At 37.1% G+C, this 20387-nt stretch overlaps 1 protein-coding gene across 1 annotated transcript; it reads right to left on the bottom strand.

Moving 5' to 3' along the window:
• Positions 1–69: 69 nt before the first annotated feature.
• On the bottom strand, positions 70–2793 carry LOC120072234 (bark storage protein A-like). The gene is made up of 5 exons (XM_039024650.1): positions 2337–2793; positions 2165–2232; positions 1257–1412; positions 853–1107; positions 70–536 (listed from the first exon to the last, which is right to left on the bottom strand). Exons 1-5 carry the CDS (start codon positions 2563–2565, stop codon positions 201–203), a joined length of 1044 nt encoding a protein of 347 aa, XP_038880578.1. The 5' UTR covers positions 2566–2793; the 3' UTR covers positions 70–200.
• Positions 2794–20387: the final 17594 nt, after the last annotated feature.

The following is a 20387-nucleotide window of genomic DNA, read 5'->3' as shown; positions in this document are numbered from 1 at the left end:
CCCGCGCCTTGACGTGCGATATAGAATCCTGGTGCTGTGCCACCAAGAAATAAGTTAAAAAGTTGATGGTAGCCTCGTTGTAACACGAGAAATTGATTGAATCTATTGAGATAAAAAGAACAGGATGTTGAAAGTTCACAACACTGCATTGTCAATTAATCATCCTTTGTTGCAGAAACTGCTAGCATCTTTCTGCTTTATTACAGTAAAGTGATGAATTTAACAAGAGCAGTGACAGCGTTTTGGGATGCTAATACAGCAAAGGCGGCAGCCTCATTGGACAAAGCAGAGCCTCCACCAGCCAAATCAGACAGTGATCTAATTGCAATGAAGGGTATCTTTTGTTGAAGACAGACGAGTGCCACAGCTGCAGTTTCCATGTCAATGGAGGTCACATTGAATGTTGATTGCAGGAACTCTCTGTAAGCTTTATTGTCAACAAACACATTGGCACTGACCCCTCTTTGCACTCTCACTGCAACAGGCGCTCTTGGTAAGCAATTTGTTGAATTCAGACACCCTTCCAACTTCAATCCCTACAATCATGAAAAATGTTTCTTCAAACATAACATTCATATCCGTTGAGCCTATCTTGTAGCTATACACAGTGATTATCATAGAATAAGAAATTTTTCATAAGGCCTCATCATATGCATATCGTGCAAACTAGAGAGAGAGCTTTAAAATCTTCAAATGGTAGATTGTTATGCTCTCTCCTTGTCTCTTTTCATAGTTAAGCCAAACAAGTTAGGTTGATTTGATTACTTCAAACTTAATTTAGTCTTGGACTATAGACTGGGAACATGTTTGTTTCAATTACTATGGAGATAGTGGGGTTAGGCAGATAAGTACCTCAAGTTTCTTGGCTACTGAAAAGTAGTGTTTGTCCACAGGAACCCAAAAGACATGCTGTCTGATTTCAGGAGTTCCATCAACAGGGAAGATCTCTTCTGGTTGGTACCAGACATTGTTTAAAAGGTTGTCTACAGTTGTTTCTGTCTTTGTATCAACAGTACTGAAGTTCGAAAATTTCAGGAAACCGATTTTTCTCGTGTAATCTCCATTGGATTCTAATGCAAGTTCGTCGTCTGGTCCATCTCCGAACCGCTGCTCACAAGTTTGAATTGATTAGAAAATGAAGTCAAATGACAAACTTAGCATTAGGAAAAGACATTGTTTTGAGTCTTTGATCCCTTGTCTATTGAGAAGAATCCAAAGGGAAGCATCAAAGAATTCATATGAAGGGATTTGCTTACCTGCCAATTCCATAGGCCTGTATGAGCCCAATATTGAGGGATTGTTACATCCCCAATTTCAAGCTGAGGATCTGCATTTCCAGCTATTCCATGATGAAGCACACCTTTTAATCTAAATAGAGTTAGAAGCAACTCTGTGGTTGTTCCTGCGTTAAGCTATTCAAAGATGGTTCAAATCTCGTTCAATTTACCAATTTGAACATAGCTTAATTGGTTAAGACATATGCCCTTAAACAAGGATTGAAGCATCTGGTTGATATTTATGAATCAGAAGGTTCTATATCGATATTAAGGTCAATCGATATCTTCGATATCTTTTAAAAATACCCATAAAACATAACAAACTATCATCTATATTAATCTCAATATAAATATGAGTAATAATAAGATTTATAAATTAGTTTGGAAGTAAAAAAACAGTTATTAATTTAGATAAGTTTTTTTATTTACAGAAAATCTTATCGATATAAATTAAAATATCTCGATTTCGATTTTGGTATTTTGATCCTTGTTCTTGACTTAGAGGTTAGAAGTTCGATCTCTAACATCCACATGTTTAGCTCCAAAAAAAATACCCCATCAATTCATTGCATTCAATTGTCAGTTCTAACTTTCAACAAATCAATATGTATTTTATTGCCTTTTTTCTCAGGTAACTTTTCTATATCGATAAAGATGTTCATTGTTTTTTAAGACATATCAAACGTTTTCCATCATCTCTTTCTAATTTTTAAAATTCTCAATTAAATCTAAAAGAAGAAGAGAAGTTATCAAATATGTTCGACAAACTAACTTAATATTGTTTTTCAAATTAATAACCTAAAAAAAAGCGTATTATTAATATCTATGTAAGCATACCATTAAAAAAAAAAAAAGAGAGCGTATTATTAACATCTACGTAAGCATACCATGCTTAGTCCTGTCATCACAATTATAACTTTCTTGCCTCTTATACGTCCAAATCGAAACCGTCGACCTATAAAATAAAGATAATAGTAAGAAAACTAAAAGAATTACAAATATTGATCGTTATGTAGTCTTTTCTTACACAAAAGTATAATAGACGATGATTTGGAAAACCTGAAAAATCCAAGTGTGGAAGATTATGATCAACCATAAAGCTTGGAGATTGAAGAAGAGGCTTCATTTCAAAGGCATTAGGCACCACTATGCCTAAATAAGGGCCATTTTTGTTTACTCTATCAATCTGTTTCATAATACCCATTGGAACAGCTGCATGAGTCATGAGGCTGATCTCCAATACCATTACAACCACACTCAATATCACCCATATCAAATGGCTCTCCATGTTTCCCCTCCAAACTCAAACAAAGCTTCTTTCAAAAACCTATCAAATATGCAAATGAAAGAGATGATGAAGGATGCTTGTTTAGCTGGTTTTATTTTGTTACAAAGTCAATCAAAAGTGTGAGAATTCATTGGCATGTGCCTTGTGGTTAAAAAAAAAATGGGGAAAAAGAACAGTCAAGACTTTGGAAGTTGTTAATGAAATGAAGCATGAAGGTTGATGGAAAGGCGTTTGGAAGCCGCCTAGCAAGTTGATTAATAATTGGGTTATAACATCGATAACGATACCACACCAACAAGGGCCCGGGCAAGAAAGGTGACGATGAGTTGTCCTTGATCTCATTGGAGCAAAGAAAATCATCGTTGTCTCGACTGTGTTACCAAAGATTCTCGCTGATGATGGGTCGTGCTCGATCCTGTTGGAGCAAAGAAGTCATTGTTTTCTCGTTTGTGTTACCGAAGGCTCTTAATCGTAGGATTGGAAAATCGAAAGATAAGGAGTGGTTGTGCAAGTTGTTTTGTGTGTTAGAACAAGGATTCATGCAATTGGTGCCCATAGATATCTTTAATATTCATGAGTGTGACATTTTTCGGGAATGTTAAACATATAACAAAGCTAATGAATCATCTTTTATGGACTAAATTTCAAGCTTATTTAAATTCGAAATATTAGAAAAGAAAAACTTTGTTTGATTGCAAGTTCAACAAACAAATGTATAAATGGAAGATAGAATTTTATAATAAATTCTTCATCTTTGATTTAAAGAATTTTACATTAAAATTTTAATAGCTAAGTCGCTATGTCTTCTAAATTAATTTGTGATAGAATATTGAGAGTTGTAATAATTTTTTATGGTGGCTTTTGACTTTCAATTTCTTGATGTTTATCAAACTGGCCAAACTAACGTCTCAATCTATCCTCATGTTTATGGTTCAACTTATGTGCTTTCATTATGTTCTTCCAAAGAAAAGTTGTATTTTTCCACATACAATGTATTAATTCATTTGAATGAATCTTATATTCATCCTTGACTTTTACTTTTCTTTCGTATCCTAAACTCCTTATTTTTTTAAAAATTTCTCAACTATTTACATAGATTTTTTTTGGCAAAGATATTGAATTACTGAAAAGAGAAGGACCTCACAATTCGAGATCAAGGCACACTGAAAATACAAAACAACAAGGAAATGGAAAGAAACAAAAACCACCAAACACAAAAGCACAAACAACTCAAGGGAAAAAGTTCGAGGGAGAATAAGTATGAGTCTCTACAAGAGAAGCCCCAAGTCACCTAAGACAACAGATAAAAATCTTAGACCGAGCAGCCTAACTAATCACCTAGAAAGGGCACATTTTTTCTATTATAAAATTTTTTGAAGCACATTTTTTAAATAAAACATTTAAATACTACTTTAGTCCCTATACTTTCGATTTTGGTTAATCATATATTGGTCCTTGTATTCTCAAAATGTTTATTTTGGTCTATGTGCTTTCAATTTTCACAACAAAAAATTGCTTATAGCGATAAAAACGAAAAACATTTAGGCCCCACTCGGTAACCATTTTGTTTTTGAAAATTAAGCCTATGGATACTACTTCCACCTTCATATTTTTTTCTTTGTTATCTACTTTTCACCAATGATTTAAGAAACCAAGCCAAATTTTGAGAACTAAAAAAAGTAACTTTCAAAAAGTTATTTTTGTTTTTGGAATTTGGCTAAGAATTCAACCATTGTACTTAAAAAATATACAAATCATTATAAGAAATGTGGATGAAGTGGGCTGAATTTCGAAAAAAAAAATGGTTACCAAACGGGGTCTTAGTGATCACAATTTTTATGACAAAATAGAAATATATTACAATTGTTGCTACTTAAAATCAATTTTTTGCAACTTCTACGACGAATTGATTTTTTGTTGCTTAAATCTCGTGAAAAATTTTCTTTTGCATCGCAAGAATGCATGCGACATTTATTTTGGTTCATTTTAGTCCCTGTATTTTCAAATTTGGTTCATTTTGGTCATTGTATTTTCAACTTTAGTTCTTTTTAGTCCCTGTATTGCTAAAAGTGATCATTTTGGTTTCTTAAAGTTGAAATAAAAATGAAAATAAGAGACTAAAATGACCACTTTTTTAAGTACATGAACCAATTGGACATTTTGAAAATAGGAACCAAAATGAACCAAAATTAAAAGTATAAATACCAAAATGAACCATAACAACCCGACTTTCTACACATATGTACCAGGAAAGCTACTAAGCTGTTGATGATCTTCTTATAAACACAAGGCTCATCAACGTTCTGATCAAAGCCAAACGATGTGACCGCACTGTCAAATCTAATGTTCCACGATCTAGACGCTTGTTTCAACCCATAAATGAACCTATTAAGTTTACAAACTCTTTGCTCTTAATCTGGAACTACGAACCCTATGGTTGAGCCATATAGATGGTCTCCTCAAGATTAGCATTAAGAAAGACAGTCTTGACATCCATTTGCCATATCTCATAATCATAAAATGTGGCTATGGACAGGAGTATCCTGATAGACTTTAGCATGGAAACAGATGAGAAAGTTTCCTCATAGTCAACTCCCTCAACCTGGGTATAACCATTTGCCACGAGCCTAGCCTTAAAGGTTTTCACCTTTCCATCTACACCTCGCTTTCGCTTGTAGATCCACTTACACCCTATAGGTCTTATCCCATTAGGCTGATCCATAAGCTCCCAGATTTGATTGAAGTTCATAGACTCCATCTCTTGGTTCATGACCTTACTCAACTTATACTTGTCAACATCCTCCATTGCTTGCTTAAAAGACAATGGATTCTCAACCCCATCATTAGAAATGATGTTCTGGGTTTCAATCAAACCCATGTATCGATCCAGTGGGTTCATAACTGATGCGTTATTTTATTAAATGGAATATGGATGATATGCGTTGATGGGTTTGCGTTGTGCACTCAAGTTTCTCCAGCGGAATTCAAGTGTAAATTCCTTTGAGTTTCTTGGTAAGTTCAGGGTCGAACACAGGAACTTGTGAAAATAGTTACGTCGGAGATTTTTATGAAAACTTTGCAGTAACCGGTAAATAAATGAGATGGTTGGTTTATTATTGCGTTAATGAGAATAATAATAAATGCGACAGAGTTCGAAAAGAGTTGGTAAACGGGAAATACGATGAATATGCAGTGAACGAGTTGAGAAGGGTTTCGGCTAACACTCCCTAGGTTGCGTTCATGCCTTGCGATCATGCAACATGCATACAATAATAAACCACCTCTCGATGCGAATGCCACAACTTCTAAGGCTAGAACGCATGTGATAAATATGCGATAAGTCTACAGGGTTTACCCATAAACCTGACAGAATGACACTTACATAAATATGTGACCACATAATATCATTCTTATTCCTAGGATGCACGCAATGTAAGTTGACAAACAGAGCTTATCTCTAAGTCCTATTTCTTGTTTATGCAGGTCTTCAGATTCTAACCCAGCTCTCTTGAGACATTATATTCTTTCTTTAGATTTTCTCTCGAGTACTCTAAGGGATGTTTCACACAGCATAAAACAAGACAATCGCAAGCAATGAACTTCCTAAATCATGTTAGCTTAGTTCCACTCAACCCATTCAACTGGTTTAGTTATTCATGCGTATTAAGAGAGTGAGCAGATGTAGAAATATAACTTCTATTGAATAGATAAAAGATGAAGTACATAATAACAATACAAGTATGGTAAACAGCCTAGAGCAATTTCTTGGCACCAGGTATTACACTGTTCTACTTGTGCTCTATAGATATTCTCGCTTTCGCGAGACACCCACTCTCTGCTCTTATGCCCCAAGATTCTCTCTCGAGCCGCTTTGGATGATCTCCAGCATCACTACTCTTCTCTAGCTCCGCCGTGAAATGGAAAAGAAAACTATGAACAGAGGTGTGAACTTGTAAAGTGATGAAGTAATCGATTGCTTAATCCCTTCTCTGAAGAATGCACTTGGTATTTATAAGGCATTAGAGGTGAAAGGCGGCTTCTCTCTCCTGGTTGTACAGATGGGACAGCTTTAATTCCTGACTGATGCACCGGATAATTGTCACCGATAAAGCTAGATGTAATTTGTGACCGTTATCGACTGTCAACTTAATTTGGATCCGACTGCTGTCAGCTTTTTGTCCCATCGATCTTAATTGTCCTTTCGTCTGGATGCGTCTACCATGTTGCTTTGACCAAGTTGTGGTGATTCTTCTCGGGCGAATATTTGCGAGCGCGATAAACGCAAAGTCTTGTGGTGAAGTTGCGCTCGACCGATGAATTCCTATGATCGCAATCTCTATAATGCATTAGCGCATATTCTACACAAAAAAAATACAAAAATCAATAGTTTCAATGCGTTGATGCACGCGACCGCAATATTATAGATTTTATGCTTAATGGACGCAATTTATCATATTCTATCAACGCATTCCAGCATTGTTTAGTAACTTATCACTATGATAATGTGCATTTCTGTCCGTTATCACACCCCCAAATTTAAACAATGCTTTTCCTCAAGCATAAGCTAAAGATTCCTTTAGCAAGTCCACCGCAAAGTTCTTTTCCTAGATTTCTCAAGGATACTTTATTCAAATCCTATATATTGAAATTTTCTTAAGTCTTATTCAAGTCTACTCTTAAAATATTTCTAAGATTTAGGGACTGCAAGTTTAGCTTTCAAAAGGACTTTACTAAATTCCGGAATATCGCATGATTTATTTCAAAAATTTCCTACCGAGGTGACAAAAGATTTATCCTTGCACAAAAATTTTCTTTATTGCTATTTTTTTCTGACCTTGTGCTGATCCAAGTACATTGCCTTCGTTTTGGCTTCCTCCATGTGTGTCATGCGGACATCCAACTACGAGCAATGCACTATTTCTTAGACTAAACTCATATCGATTTGGCATTGGAGTTGCGGTCATCGATTTATACGTTGATCTTGGTAACTTACTTTCATTTTGGCTTGCCCCCACGTGTCATATGGACATCCAACTACGGGTAAGTGCCTTTCACAACTTGTCTTATCAACATAGGTTTCCCATTTGCATTGACGGTGGAGTTGTTATTCTCAAAAATATTTTTTTTTGTAACATAGCAAGGTCGAAAATAAATACCTCACCCCCAAATTTAAAATGTGGCAATGTCCCTATTTCCAAAAGATTAAAATGTTATGCGATGTTCTAGAAGCGTTGTAAAGAGAGTTTGAAAGAAAGTTAGCAAACCCTTAACTTCTAGAGATATTTTATGAAGTGACTATCTTAAGATTTAGTTGACTTTGATATATACGAAAGAAATAGAAGCATATTTTTCATCATTGAAATCATACTTGGTAAAGAAATAGAATGCAGTAAACTACTAAATTTATCTACTCGTTAAATGTTTGCAGTAATAAAAAGGGATGCAATGATAAAACTCTGAAAAGCAAAATGCAATGCGATAGCGCAAAATTTGAAATAAAGATAAGGAAGAGTACACCCCGAAATTTGCGCTGTCACCTGCATTGTATTGACGCATCCATCCTTGCGGCGATCTTTCTTCGTTAGGTTGTGGTGATGGAATAAGATGAATGCTTCTTCATGTAACATAGCCGGAATCCAGCGCCTCGATCGTTGTAAGGAAAACAAAGAGAGAGTCAAATTATTTTAAACAAAAGAAAAATCGTTAATGTATTTTTTTTTTTAAAGAAAATAATGATAGTGATAGTAACTAAGGATAAATCAGAATTGAAAAAATAAAGTAAGAATTCCGAATGATGGAGAATGGTTGAAGAATCGAAATTTCCAAAACTTGCGTCCCTGATAAATTGCGATCATTTGATACGCAAGAACCACTTATTTTCGGCTTGCTTGCTTACGTCCAAGGTGGCTTTTCTCTCTTTTCTTTATCTTCAAGGGTCTTTACTGCCTTAATCCGGAGCTTTTCTCCATGAATCCTCATTATAATTTCCCCTTTGTGCACGTCAATTTAAGCACGACCGGTTGAAAGGAATGATCGTCCCAATATGATGGGCGCATCTTCGTCCGCTTTATAATCCAAAATGAGGAACTCTGCCAGCAAGATCAATTTATCAATTAAGATTGTGACATTTTTCAACTCTCCTTCAGGATGTATTCGAGATCTGTCTGCGAGCAAGAGAGTTTCCTTTGTGAGCATAAGTTGGCTGGCATTCAATTGTTTGAAGATTCATAGCGGCATTATGTTTATACTTGCCCCAAGATCGTATAGCGCTTGGCCACTGAAGGTCTCTCCAATAGAGCATGGGATTGTGAAGATTCCCGGATTGCCCATTTTTTGTAGGATCATAGCATTTTACGCTGCAGTCGCTATTGTGATATTTTCTTCCTCACTTGGTTCCTTTTTCAGTCTTTGCAGAGTCATTGGTGGTTGAGCTTCTTCCGGTTTAAGATCCAGAGGCATACAGGTGAATGCAACTTCAGGGTCTGTTTTCTCGAGCTTCTCCAAATTATAGGTCAGCGGGTTTTCAGTTATTACCGCATTCAAGTTGGTCGCAATGCGCTTCTCCCCCACTTTCGCAATCGTGTTATCACTTAGAGAGGAAACTGCCAAGCATTGTTCCTTTCCATTACCCCCAGCATTGCGAGGGAGCTCAGTTGAGCTCGGCAACGCTCCTTGCGGTCAACTTTTTAGCTCATTTGCAATCTGGCCCATTTGCAATTCAAGATTGCAGATGGACGCGGCCTGTTCTTGAAGCACCATCTCATTTTTCTCTATATATTGCTTCAGTAGGCCCTCCAGAGAAGAGGATTGCGGTGGTTGTTGTGAGCTGCTTGCTTGATTTTGCCCTAGACCGTTGTTGCATTGAAAGAATCCTGGTGGCCCATCTTTTTATGCCATAGGTTGAAAATTTTATTGTTGATTCTTCCAAGAAAAATTGGGGTGGGTTCTCCTCCTGGGGTTGTAGGTATTGGAATAGGGATTATCTCTCATGAAGCATACCAACTGCGGGTCTGTTAGGCATTCTTCCATCGAGTGAGCGTCACCACAAAGGACACAACTTGCATTCGTCTGCGTGATTGTGCTAACCTGCCTTTTTTTCGCTCCCATATTATTAATTGCGATGCCTTGTATTAAACTCATCATCGCGGTCATTTGATTCTGTAGGGATGCGATTGCCCCATTGTTTGGGTTATTTTCTTTGATCCTTGATCTCTGATCGCTTTCCTGCCAATCTTCATGATTTTGAATGTGATCAAGTATGCTCTTAGCCTCCTCGTAAGTCTTGTCAAGCAAACCACTAATGGCTGCCGCACTGGCAGCGGTCTTTGAAGAGGGATTCAATCCTTTGTAGAAAATCTCCATTTGTAGGCGGTTCTGTAAGCCATTGTATGGACAGTCTCTTACCAACCGCTTGAACCTGGCCCAGGCATCGCTGAGCAATTCATCATCTTCTTGTTCAAAATTTGTTATCAATTTTCTTCTCCTAGCATTCTTAGTTGGTGGAAAGTACTTCTTTATAAACTTTTCCACCACCTGTTCCCACGAAGTTATCTCTCTCGGTTCGAGAGAGTCTGCCCAATTCCTCGCCTGGTCACACAAAGAAAAGGGAAACAATGTTGGTCAAACTTTCTTAGTTGAGATATTTGGGAACACAAAAGTGTTGCAGATTTCTATGAAGCTCCGGAGGTGGGTATGTGGGTCTTCGCCATGTCTTCCTCCAAACTGCCCAGCAGCCTGGATCGTCTGCAACATTACCGACTTCATTTCAAACCTCGATCCATCTAACGCCAACCTCATGATTCCTGGAGAGAAATCGTAGAGGTTTGGTAACGCATAGTCCCGGATAGGTCTATTGCGGTCATTCGTTAGAAGGATGGGGTTGGCCATTATATTGTTCACATTAGCGGCCCTTCCTATCGGTTGCTCCGCCATTCTTGGTGTTTCTTCTTGTTGTTTTTGGCGGTCTCTCAATCTTCTTCTAAAAGTCCTCTCAATCTTCGAGTCATAATACGCTAGAGATTGAGAGTCCTGCAAAGAAATAAAAAAAAAACTACCAATAACAAACTATTTTGCCGAAGTCCCCAGCAACGGCACCAAAAGCTTGATGCGTTATTTTATTAAATGGAATATGGATGATATGGGTTGATGGGTTTGCGTTGTGCACTCAAGTTTTCCCAGTGGAATTTAAGTGCAAATTCCTCTGAGTTTCCTGGTAAGTCTAGGGTCAAACATAGGGACTTGTGAAAATAGTTGCGTTAGAGATTTTTATGAATACTTTACGGTAACAGGTAAATTAAATGAGGTAGTTGGTTTGTTGTTACGTTAATGAGAATAATAATAAATGCGACAGAGTTCGAAAAGAGTTGGTAAACGGGAAATACGATGAATATGTGGTGAACGAGTTGAGAAGGGTTTTGGCTAACACTCCCTAGGTTGCGTTCATGCCTTGCGATCATGCAACATGCATACAATAGTAAACCACTTATCGGCGTGAATGCCACAACTTCTAAGGCTAGAACGCATGCGATAAATATGCGATAAGTCTATAGGGTTTACACATAAACCTCTATTTCTATTTATGCGATGATAGAATGACACTCATACAAATATGCGACCACATAATATCATTCCTATTCCTAGGATGCACGCGATGCAATATGACAAACAGAGCTTATCTCTAAGTCCTATTTCTTGTTTATGCAGGTCTAATCTTGCTCATTCAAGTCAGATTCTAACCTACTCTCTCGAGACATTAGGTTCTTTCTTTAGATTCTCTCTCGAGTACTCTAAAGGGATGTTTTGCACAACATAAAACAAGAAAATTGTAAGCAATGAACTTCCTAGAACATGTTAGCATAGATCCACTCAACCCATTCAACTGGTTTAGTTACTCATGCATATTAAGAGAGTGAGAAAATGTAGAAATATAACTTCCATTGAATAGATAAAAGATGAAGTACAGAATAACAATGCAAGTATGGTAAAGAGCCTGGAGTAATTTCTTGCCATCAGGTGTTACACTGTTCTACTCGTGCTCTAAAGATGTTCTTGCTTTCGCGAGAGTCAACCCGCTCTCTGCTCTTACACCCCAAGGTTCTCTCTCGAGCCGCTTTGGACGATCTCAAACGTCACCACTCTTCTCTAGCTCCGCTGTGAAATGGAAAAGAAAACTATGAACAAAGGTATGAACTTGTAAAGTGGTGAAGTAATCGACTGCTTAACCCTTTATCTGAAGAATGCACTTGGTATTTATAGGGCATCAAAGGTGAAAGACGGCTTCTCTCTCCTGGTTGTACAGATGGGACAGCTTTAATTTCTGACTGATGCGCCGGATAATTGTCACCGATAAAGCTGGATGTACTTTGTGACCGTTATCGACTGTCAACTTAATTTTGATCCGACTGTTCTCTTTTTTGATTTTCGCAGCTTTCTATCCCATCGATCTTAATTGTCCTTTCATCCGGATGCATCCACCATGTCGCGCTGACCAAGTTACGGTGACTCTTCTCAGGAGAATATTTGCGAGCGCGATCAACGCAAAGTCTTGTGGTGAAGTTGCGCTTGACCGATGAATTCCTATGATCGCAATCTCTGTAATGCGTTAGCGTATATTCTGCACAAAAAAAAAAAAAATACAAAAATCAATAGTTCCAATGTGCTGATGCATGTGACCGCAATATTATAGATTTTATGCTTAATGGATGCAATTTATCATATTCTATCAACGCATTCCAACAATATTTAGTAACTCAGCACTATGATAACATGTATTTCTGACCGTTATCAATAAACCTTCCACTATGTCGAGGCAGTCTCAACTCTTGAGTTGTTTGACTAGATGTATCGACCTCAACAACTCTGGTTGAATTGTCAATCTGTTCAACAACTCTTGTTAAACCCTCAGTAGTCTCAATTTCACTAGAAATCTCAAGTAAAATAAGCTGACTTGATGGTTTATGATCCCGGATGTGGTCTTCTTCTAAGAAGATAGAATTATAGAAACAAACACTTTGTTCCCACTCGGATCATAGAAGTATCCACCCCTCTTTTCCCTGGGGTAGCCTATAAAAAGGCAAACTTTTGAATGCGGTCTAACTTCTCCGGGTTAGTTACGAGCACATAGGCCGAACACCATCAAATCCTAAAGTGGGGTAAACTACCTTTACGGCCTCTGCACAACTCAAAAGGTGTTTTAGATACACTTTTCCAGGGAACACTGTTTAGAATGAAACAGGAAGTCTCCACTGCAAAACCCCAAAATGAGTCTGGAAGATGAGCTAATTCATCATAGATCGAACCATGTCCAATAAGGTTATGTTTCTCCTTTCTGATATACCATTCTGCTGAGGTGTACCTAGGGCCGAGAGTTGGGATGTAATTCCATGTTCTATCATATAGTTCTTAAATGGGAGGTTCATATACTCTCCACCACGATCAAATCGTAGTGTTTTTTATCTTCTTACCTAACAAGTTTTCAACTTCAGCCGTATATTTCTTGAACTTATCAAGGGCTTCAAACTTACGTTGAATTAGGTAGAGATACCCGTACCTTGAATAATCATCTATGAAAGAGATGAAATATTCAAACCGACCTTGAGCCCTAACACTCATCGGACCACATAGGTTAGAATGTACAAGCTTCAAGGCTTCTTTGGCTCTGTAACCTTTTCTAATAGTCATCGTGCCTTCGAGGCATGATTCACACCGACAAGGAGTTTTCTTCAAAACTTTTTAGAAGTCCACATCTCACCAACTGCTCAATCTTATTGAGGTTGATGTGACCTAACCTTAGATGCCAAAAATGGGCGTTTTCCTTAGGAAAAACCTTTGGTCTTTTAGCTGTTGTCGCTGTACTAAACATTTCAGTATTAAACAAGGGTTTTATTGTTGGATTTTATGTCCTAAAACTCGTAGTTTGTAATATCATATTCTTGTTCAAGAAAGCTGTTATTGAAAATCTTTAGTAAATTTAAATTCTATATTCATGAATCCAAACTAAGGTTCTGAGGCTATTAAGTTTAAGTTTGAACTTTATGTAGTGACATAAATGTGGATCAAGTTCAAATATATATAGCCAAAATGGTCTATAGTATATGAATAAGGTTGGACACCTTATTCTGGGGACACTATGGATGCGGCCCATTTTGTAGTTAGTACAAACGATGTGATTCTAAACCGTTCATGTAGAGACATGAAAATGGGGGCATCCTATGTAAAGAGTTTACATAAGACTGAACCATGAAATAGTCACTTTTACGTTCTAAATGTCGTTTAATGTATAAAACTGACTATTTCGTTAATTGATGACCTAGGTAACTTAATCTTAATTCTGAACTAACTATAAACTCCTGTTCACTTGAAATTATCCTTAAATCTGCATAGGTGAGGGCAACTCATTATCGCTAGCCCAGTAAGCCTCCCATTTCAGGGGTAAGATCAGGTGGATAGCTAGGAACATAGTGTGTAAGACGTAATTCACTCCTACCCGTTATAGAGATAGTAGATAGGTTTTTCCCTTTAGTACTGAATCCAGGTCTTGAACAAGGGTTCCCACCCTCATTGGCCCGAGAGGGGTTCGGTTTATAGGTTGGACCTTAAACCAATTGTTCATTAGAGGATCAATGGAACTTAAGGAATAAGATGTAGTCTCGGGGGTAAAACGATTTTTATGACCCAGACGAAATTACAAACAACCTGTGAAGGATTAACTTACTAATCATGGTTACATCAAATGGACACAAATATATCTATATTGAGGGGAGTGCAACTACGGGACTATAATGGAATGACCCGTTAGTTAACGAATGTTGATTAGCTCCGTCTAAAGATATTAGCCAGCTAATCTCGGATTGTTGGAGCCCATGATCTATAGGTCCATTAGGTTCCCCTACTAGCTCATATGGAATAAACTTAGAACAATATGATAGAATAATTCGAATTGTTCGAATTAGGTGAAGAGAGAGAAACCGACAAATATCTGTAATATAGTGATCGGTTTTTTAGTTTAGAGATACAACTTTAATATTTAAATGTGATTTAAATATCAAGAATATGAATACGTTCATATTCGGAAACTCGAAAATAATGGAAATGGTCAAAGATGTAAAAAGTCAAAGAGTTGACTTTTGACTTTGAAAAGTCAAACTTTGACCAACCTTGTATTCAATTGTGATTTGAATTTCGAGAAAATGAATGCGGATTCGTGCTTGGGAGGTCAAAATTAGTCAATACGAAAAAAATCATAAAAAGTCAAAATGTTGACTTTTTGGTCAAAGTTTGACTTTGACCAAATGACTATTTTGCCCTTTGACTAAAGTTAGTGGGAAAATCCAAACTTTTGTTGGATAATTCCACTAACAAAATAGTGGGCTAGGTGTTGGCTTATAGTGAAGACATTAAGCCCACTTAGATAGTGGATTCTAGGTGTTGGGATTTCATGAAGTTATTTCATGCAATTTTGCATGGCCATTTTCTATAAATATAGGCTTGTGATTTTGGATTAAAAACTTTTGTATATTTTGCAAAAATTGGTTTTTAAAATTTAGGCTGAAAAAATCTAAACCCAACCCAAAAATTCACTCTACTATTTCCATCTCTTTTTCTCTCTCTTGGGTTCTTCATCCATGGGTCCCACAACCCGGTTCTGAGTCTAGAGGATAATAGGTCAACTCTAGTGGTTGTCCAGTTCGTGTGCGTGAAAGATAGACAAGTTTTGGAGCTTCAAAGGTATATTTCAAAATAACCCTAATTAATTCTTTTGGGTTGCATGTTTAATTTGGGCAATCAAAGTAAAATCGATTCTTATTTCCGTTGTGCATGCCCACTTTTCCATCATTTATGACTAACGACCTTAGTATATATAAGTTACTTTCCATTGAACCAAAACCATTCTTCATTCCATTCTTGAAAATAAACACTTTACTCTCAGAAAAAGAGACAGTATAACCATGTTCAATGCGATAAGAAACCGAGATTAAGTTCCTATTGATATGAGGAACTAGAAAACATTATCCAGTAACAGATAATGTTTCTTGTCCCAAAATAACTTCAGCCTGCCCACAACAACAACTGAAACAACCTCACCAATACTGATTCAAAGAGTCATCTCTTCTTGTGGGAACGTTTGCCAGGAATTAAATCCTTGGTAAGAGGAACTGACGTGATTAGTAGCACCCGAATCAAGGATCCAGGAAGAATTATCATTCTCTACCAAGCACGTCTCCAAGACCAATAAATCATATTTACTGTCTTTAGACATCGCCCTCTTTCGGAGAGTAGTGGGATCAGTATCAGAACCTAAATAAGCTCCAAGTTCAATTTCAGAAAATACTGCTCTTCGATGAACTGTAACAAAGTCAGCAATACTTCCTTTCTCTTCCTGGAGTTTAACTTGGGAACTGACACTACTGGTTTTTTCATCCATCCCTTTTTGTTCGAAAATTAAGAACTGACGTTCAAACAATTCTTACAACGAGTCCATGATTTCACATGCAATGATCATGTTCTCAACCCTTTTGGCCAAAACATCAGGTATGCTAGCCAAAATGTGAAGTTGGGCCAATGAATTAGCCTTCATCCATACCTTATATGCATTACGAACACTTCGTGATGCATCAAGGGTTGGGATTTGAGGACATTCCTCAACCATGAAAAACTCGAGGTTGTTTACTACGAAATAAGTTTTACAAGACTCTTTCCACTGTATGTAACCGGTCAAATTAAAGGGATTAAATAGAAAATCAAACATGTTGCTGAAAACAAAAACATATTGACCTAAGTTAGGTTTTAAGCAAATATCCGTTGAAAAAAACAAACAACATCCAATACGGTTTAGCAAAACTAACATGAATCCCGTGTGACATCTAGTTTCGCAATGACGCTCCAAAGGTTTAGGACAAAAGACGTTGAAGGGTGATCAATTTATCCCTCTTATGAATTGAGACATTCTCAACCAGCCATTAATACCAGAACAACTCTTGCTCCTATAACGACTAGCCATCATTGATTTGATCAAGAAATCATTAACTTATTTATAATTTCCCGTAAATGTGACTTGCCATTTTTGGCCCTAAAGTTCCATCACAAGTAGCCAATTCGAAGGGAAAAATTTCGATTGGGGAAAAAAGTAAAGTGACTCTATTCATTTCTTGAGTTTACCTTGATATTGACCAACTGCACAAAACTCATCCGAAGGGGGACACTCCCAAGACACCACGAGGGAGTACAGAATGATCTCACTGTACGAACCAATGACAAAGACCATAGGACGTGTTGACACACACCCTTCACCCACTTACGATAAACACTCTCTCCGTCCACCTTGATATTGACTCATGAAAACACCATCTGAAGGGGGATGCTCCCAGGGCACCATGAGGCCAAGCATGAATCTCACGACATGAACATTCAGGGAGAAACGTGAGTGGAATCATTGACATATCAAATACATTTCTTCCTCCCACTGAGTATTTTATAACCTAAGGTTTAGTTTATTTAGAAAAAACACGACTAAGAATTTTAATTAAGTGACTTTTTAGGTTTGCTTAAGAGTAACTTTTACCTTGGATAGTTGAACAACTTTTGATCATCTTCCATTAAACTATTTAATGGAGTCTTTGACTAAATGTCACATGCTTGTAGAAAATCTATCTAATTCACCTTTCCAGGTAGGTTTCCAGGTAGGGGTATTCCATTTCCGTCATCTTAAGTACCTCAACCTAGACAGAACCCGCCTTAGATAAAAGGTTCCTTATAGATAGATTTAATACAATTTTAATCTTTTATGCCAATCAATTTAATCCTATTAAACTGATTTAAAAAGATTAAACTAGGTTGCTAATCCCATTAGAACCTTGAACTTAGGTCTATCTCAATCCAATTATAAAACCCTTTTAAAACATGAGTTTGCCTAAGTCCACATGCAACTCTTTCTTATCGATTTTAGTTCTAATTTTTATTATAACATTTATAACAGAAATAGCCAAACCATCCACAACGCAAAGCAAACACATACAAGGGATTCATAACTTTTACAAATAGCCTAAGTGTCATATTTCATGCACTGTTCATTCATTGCTACTTTTTATATAACACTTATACAAAACAACAATGAACCAAACAAAACATGCTTCCATTCACCCTTATACTATAATGCTTATAATATAAAGATGATGCAGGAATATACTTACTGCATGCATAAATATAACTCTTGTATTTTCATGATGCATGCGCATGCTTTCTTGTAATTTCATTATGCCATATTATAACATTTATAATACATGATGCATGAATAATTGCACAATCTAAGGTGGGTTTCAAATCTATATGTCATACACTATGCCATATAAATCACATATATCTCATGTATATTAAATAAAAGTTGATGCATCAGAATACTTTGCTTAAAATCCTTAAAACAAAAGCTAACTATTACAAAAGCAAAGAGTCACCAGTTCAAACTGGCAAACCGGGTCTTGAACCGTCCGGTCGAAGTCCGCGTCTCCACTGATCGTATACCAAAACACCTTACGATCATCTACACGAAATAGTAAACATTTACTCAATTGTTTACCAACACTTCTAGTGCTAAACGATCGTTTAACAACGATCGTGTACCTTTTACTATGCGATGAAGCACGAGGTACGTGATCATGCAACGCGCTTCACAAGGCAAGCCTTATATGGTCGTCTAAACGACAACGATGTGATGAAGCACGCTCGTCTAAACAATCGCTGAGCAAATGCCTAAGTATCGTATACCGCGTGATCGTGTAGTCAGTGACTATGCGATGGGCATGCTAACTAGATCGTTTAGTGTGTGCGTTTTATTAAATGATGAGTATCACATGCACCCACTTGATCGTTTACCTTCAGCGTCTACGCGATCAGGCAACCAACGCTACGCTATAGAGAAAACACTTTACCCCATCGTTTCACATTAGCTAAGCGATTGTTTAGTAAATACTACACGATCTCATAGAAAAATCTACACAATCGTTTAGCCAAATTCCAATGATCGTTTATTTGAGGTTACATGATACGACCAACTCTTGGTCTTCTTCTTCCTTGAGAATCGCATCTCCATGCTTCAAAATTTCATGATGAACGACTCGACAAACTCAAACTCTTTGAATTACAGATTCAATTATATGTTAATTATGACTAAAAACACAGAGGCCCTTACAAATTAACACTTTGTAATTGAAAGAAAGCTTTAAATAAAGGAAATTAAACTCGTAAACATTCATCAATGCCATCCATAAATGCATTTAACAATTAAACGTAATGTAGAAAACCCACCATGACTGTAAAAGAAGTTCAAAATTATCAGAACAACCTGACTCTGATATCATTTGAAGGAAATCAGACATGAGGATTTCCAGGAGCAGCAGAATGATCGTTCCAAATTCCATTCGTATTTGAACATACATAATTACAATCAAGAAATAGAAACTAACTAGTCATGTATAAAACGAAATTACAGCATGCTTAACAATGAGATCAAGGAAGATATCATACATATCTTTGAAGACTCATCTTCAAACTCTCTTGATCACGGACGCTTGTTCAATCTCTAAGACTGCAACACACGAATGCTCAAACACAACGACTGCAACATAGCACAATCACAGCAACCACCACACGAACACCGCAAACTCAATGAACAACCTCCAAAAACACCTCAACCTCAGTCGAGTTGAGTACGACACCACACAATGGCTACCTTGGTATTATCGATGTGAGAATCTAGAAGTGTGGGCTCTGTGTGGACTTGGTTAGTGGAAGAGACCGGAGGAAGAAAAATCATGTAAATGATTAAGCAAGTGGAAGATGACAGATGAGCAAGAGGAATGCCCAATCGTTTAACAAATGCTCCGCGATCGTATAGCAAATGCTCTGTTATCGTTTAACAAATGGCTAGTTGAGTGAACTATCATGTAGTGTCACTCCACGATCTTTTAATCTCTCTTCAGCTATCGTTTAGTGAATCCTATTCATTTGACAACCTTTCCGTGAATCTTTCGAGAATGAAAAATCTCAAATCTTAATCATACTAAATTTAGGAAAATATTTTTCCTTTTATCTCATGGTTACCATGAAAACCACCAATAACCTCCACCAGAAATGCCAGTTATTATAAGCTTTTTATTTAGAATTATGAGGGATAACAAGTAGAAAATGCGGTGATAATACTTAGAATTTGTGAAAAATTGAGTTTTGCGTCGATCAATACCTAAATCCTCACTATTCCATGCCAAAATGTCTATTTTTGTAGCTATCGCAGGAATCAAATGCATGCGTTGGAAATAAGCAATCGTAAAATCAAACGCATGCGCTGAAGTCAGGTGACTGCAAAGACAATCGCATTCAGTGAAACCTGAGCTATTACATAGACGAATGCATGCGGTGATCGCATGCGTCCATCGCATAGAAGTTGCGGTCGTCAAGCGAATGCGGTCATCAATGAGAAGTTGTGGTCATCGCATGGATGTTGCAGTTACAAAGTTATAACCATAATAGAAGGGCGATCGCAAGATGGGTGGAATGCGTTGATACTTCATTTGAACTAAGCTCGAACGCATACTTTGGGAGTATCAACAAGATAAGATGATGTGACATTTCCCATACTATGACAAAGGCAGCAGTGAGACAACAATCATGATTGCTGTCAGCGTTTGAACTCTATAAATAGCCATTGGTCCTTCACTTCAAATCATCCAAACTTCTGCCTTAAGGTAGAGGTTTGCGATCATAGATGAGAGCATAAGCGAGATTTTCTATGAGGATTCTTCATCTCCACAAACCAATCCGAGTGACGACCG

The sequence above is a fragment of the Benincasa hispida genome, chromosome 2, assembly GCF_009727055.1.
Source record: "Benincasa hispida cultivar B227 chromosome 2, ASM972705v1, whole genome shotgun sequence".
Classification (NCBI taxonomy): domain Eukaryota; kingdom Viridiplantae; phylum Streptophyta; class Magnoliopsida; order Cucurbitales; family Cucurbitaceae; genus Benincasa; species Benincasa hispida.
Note: the sequence above shows the minus strand (reverse complement) of the source record. Positions and strands in the feature narration are given on the sequence as shown.

Excerpts from the sequence above, each read along its gene's own strand:
- LOC120072234 (XM_039024650.1), bottom strand. The coding sequence starts at position 2,565 with ATGGAGAGCCATTTGATATGGGTGATATTGAGTGTGGTTGTAATGGTA. Across the intron at positions 2,233-2,336 it reads TCCACACTTGGATTTTTCAG|GTCGACGGTTTCGATTTGGA; the intron begins GTTTTCCAAATC and ends TTTATTTTATAG. Across the intron at positions 537-852 it reads CAGTAGCCAAGAAACTTGAG|GGATTGAAGTTGGAAGGGTG; the intron begins GTACTTATCTGC and ends TCATGATTGTAG.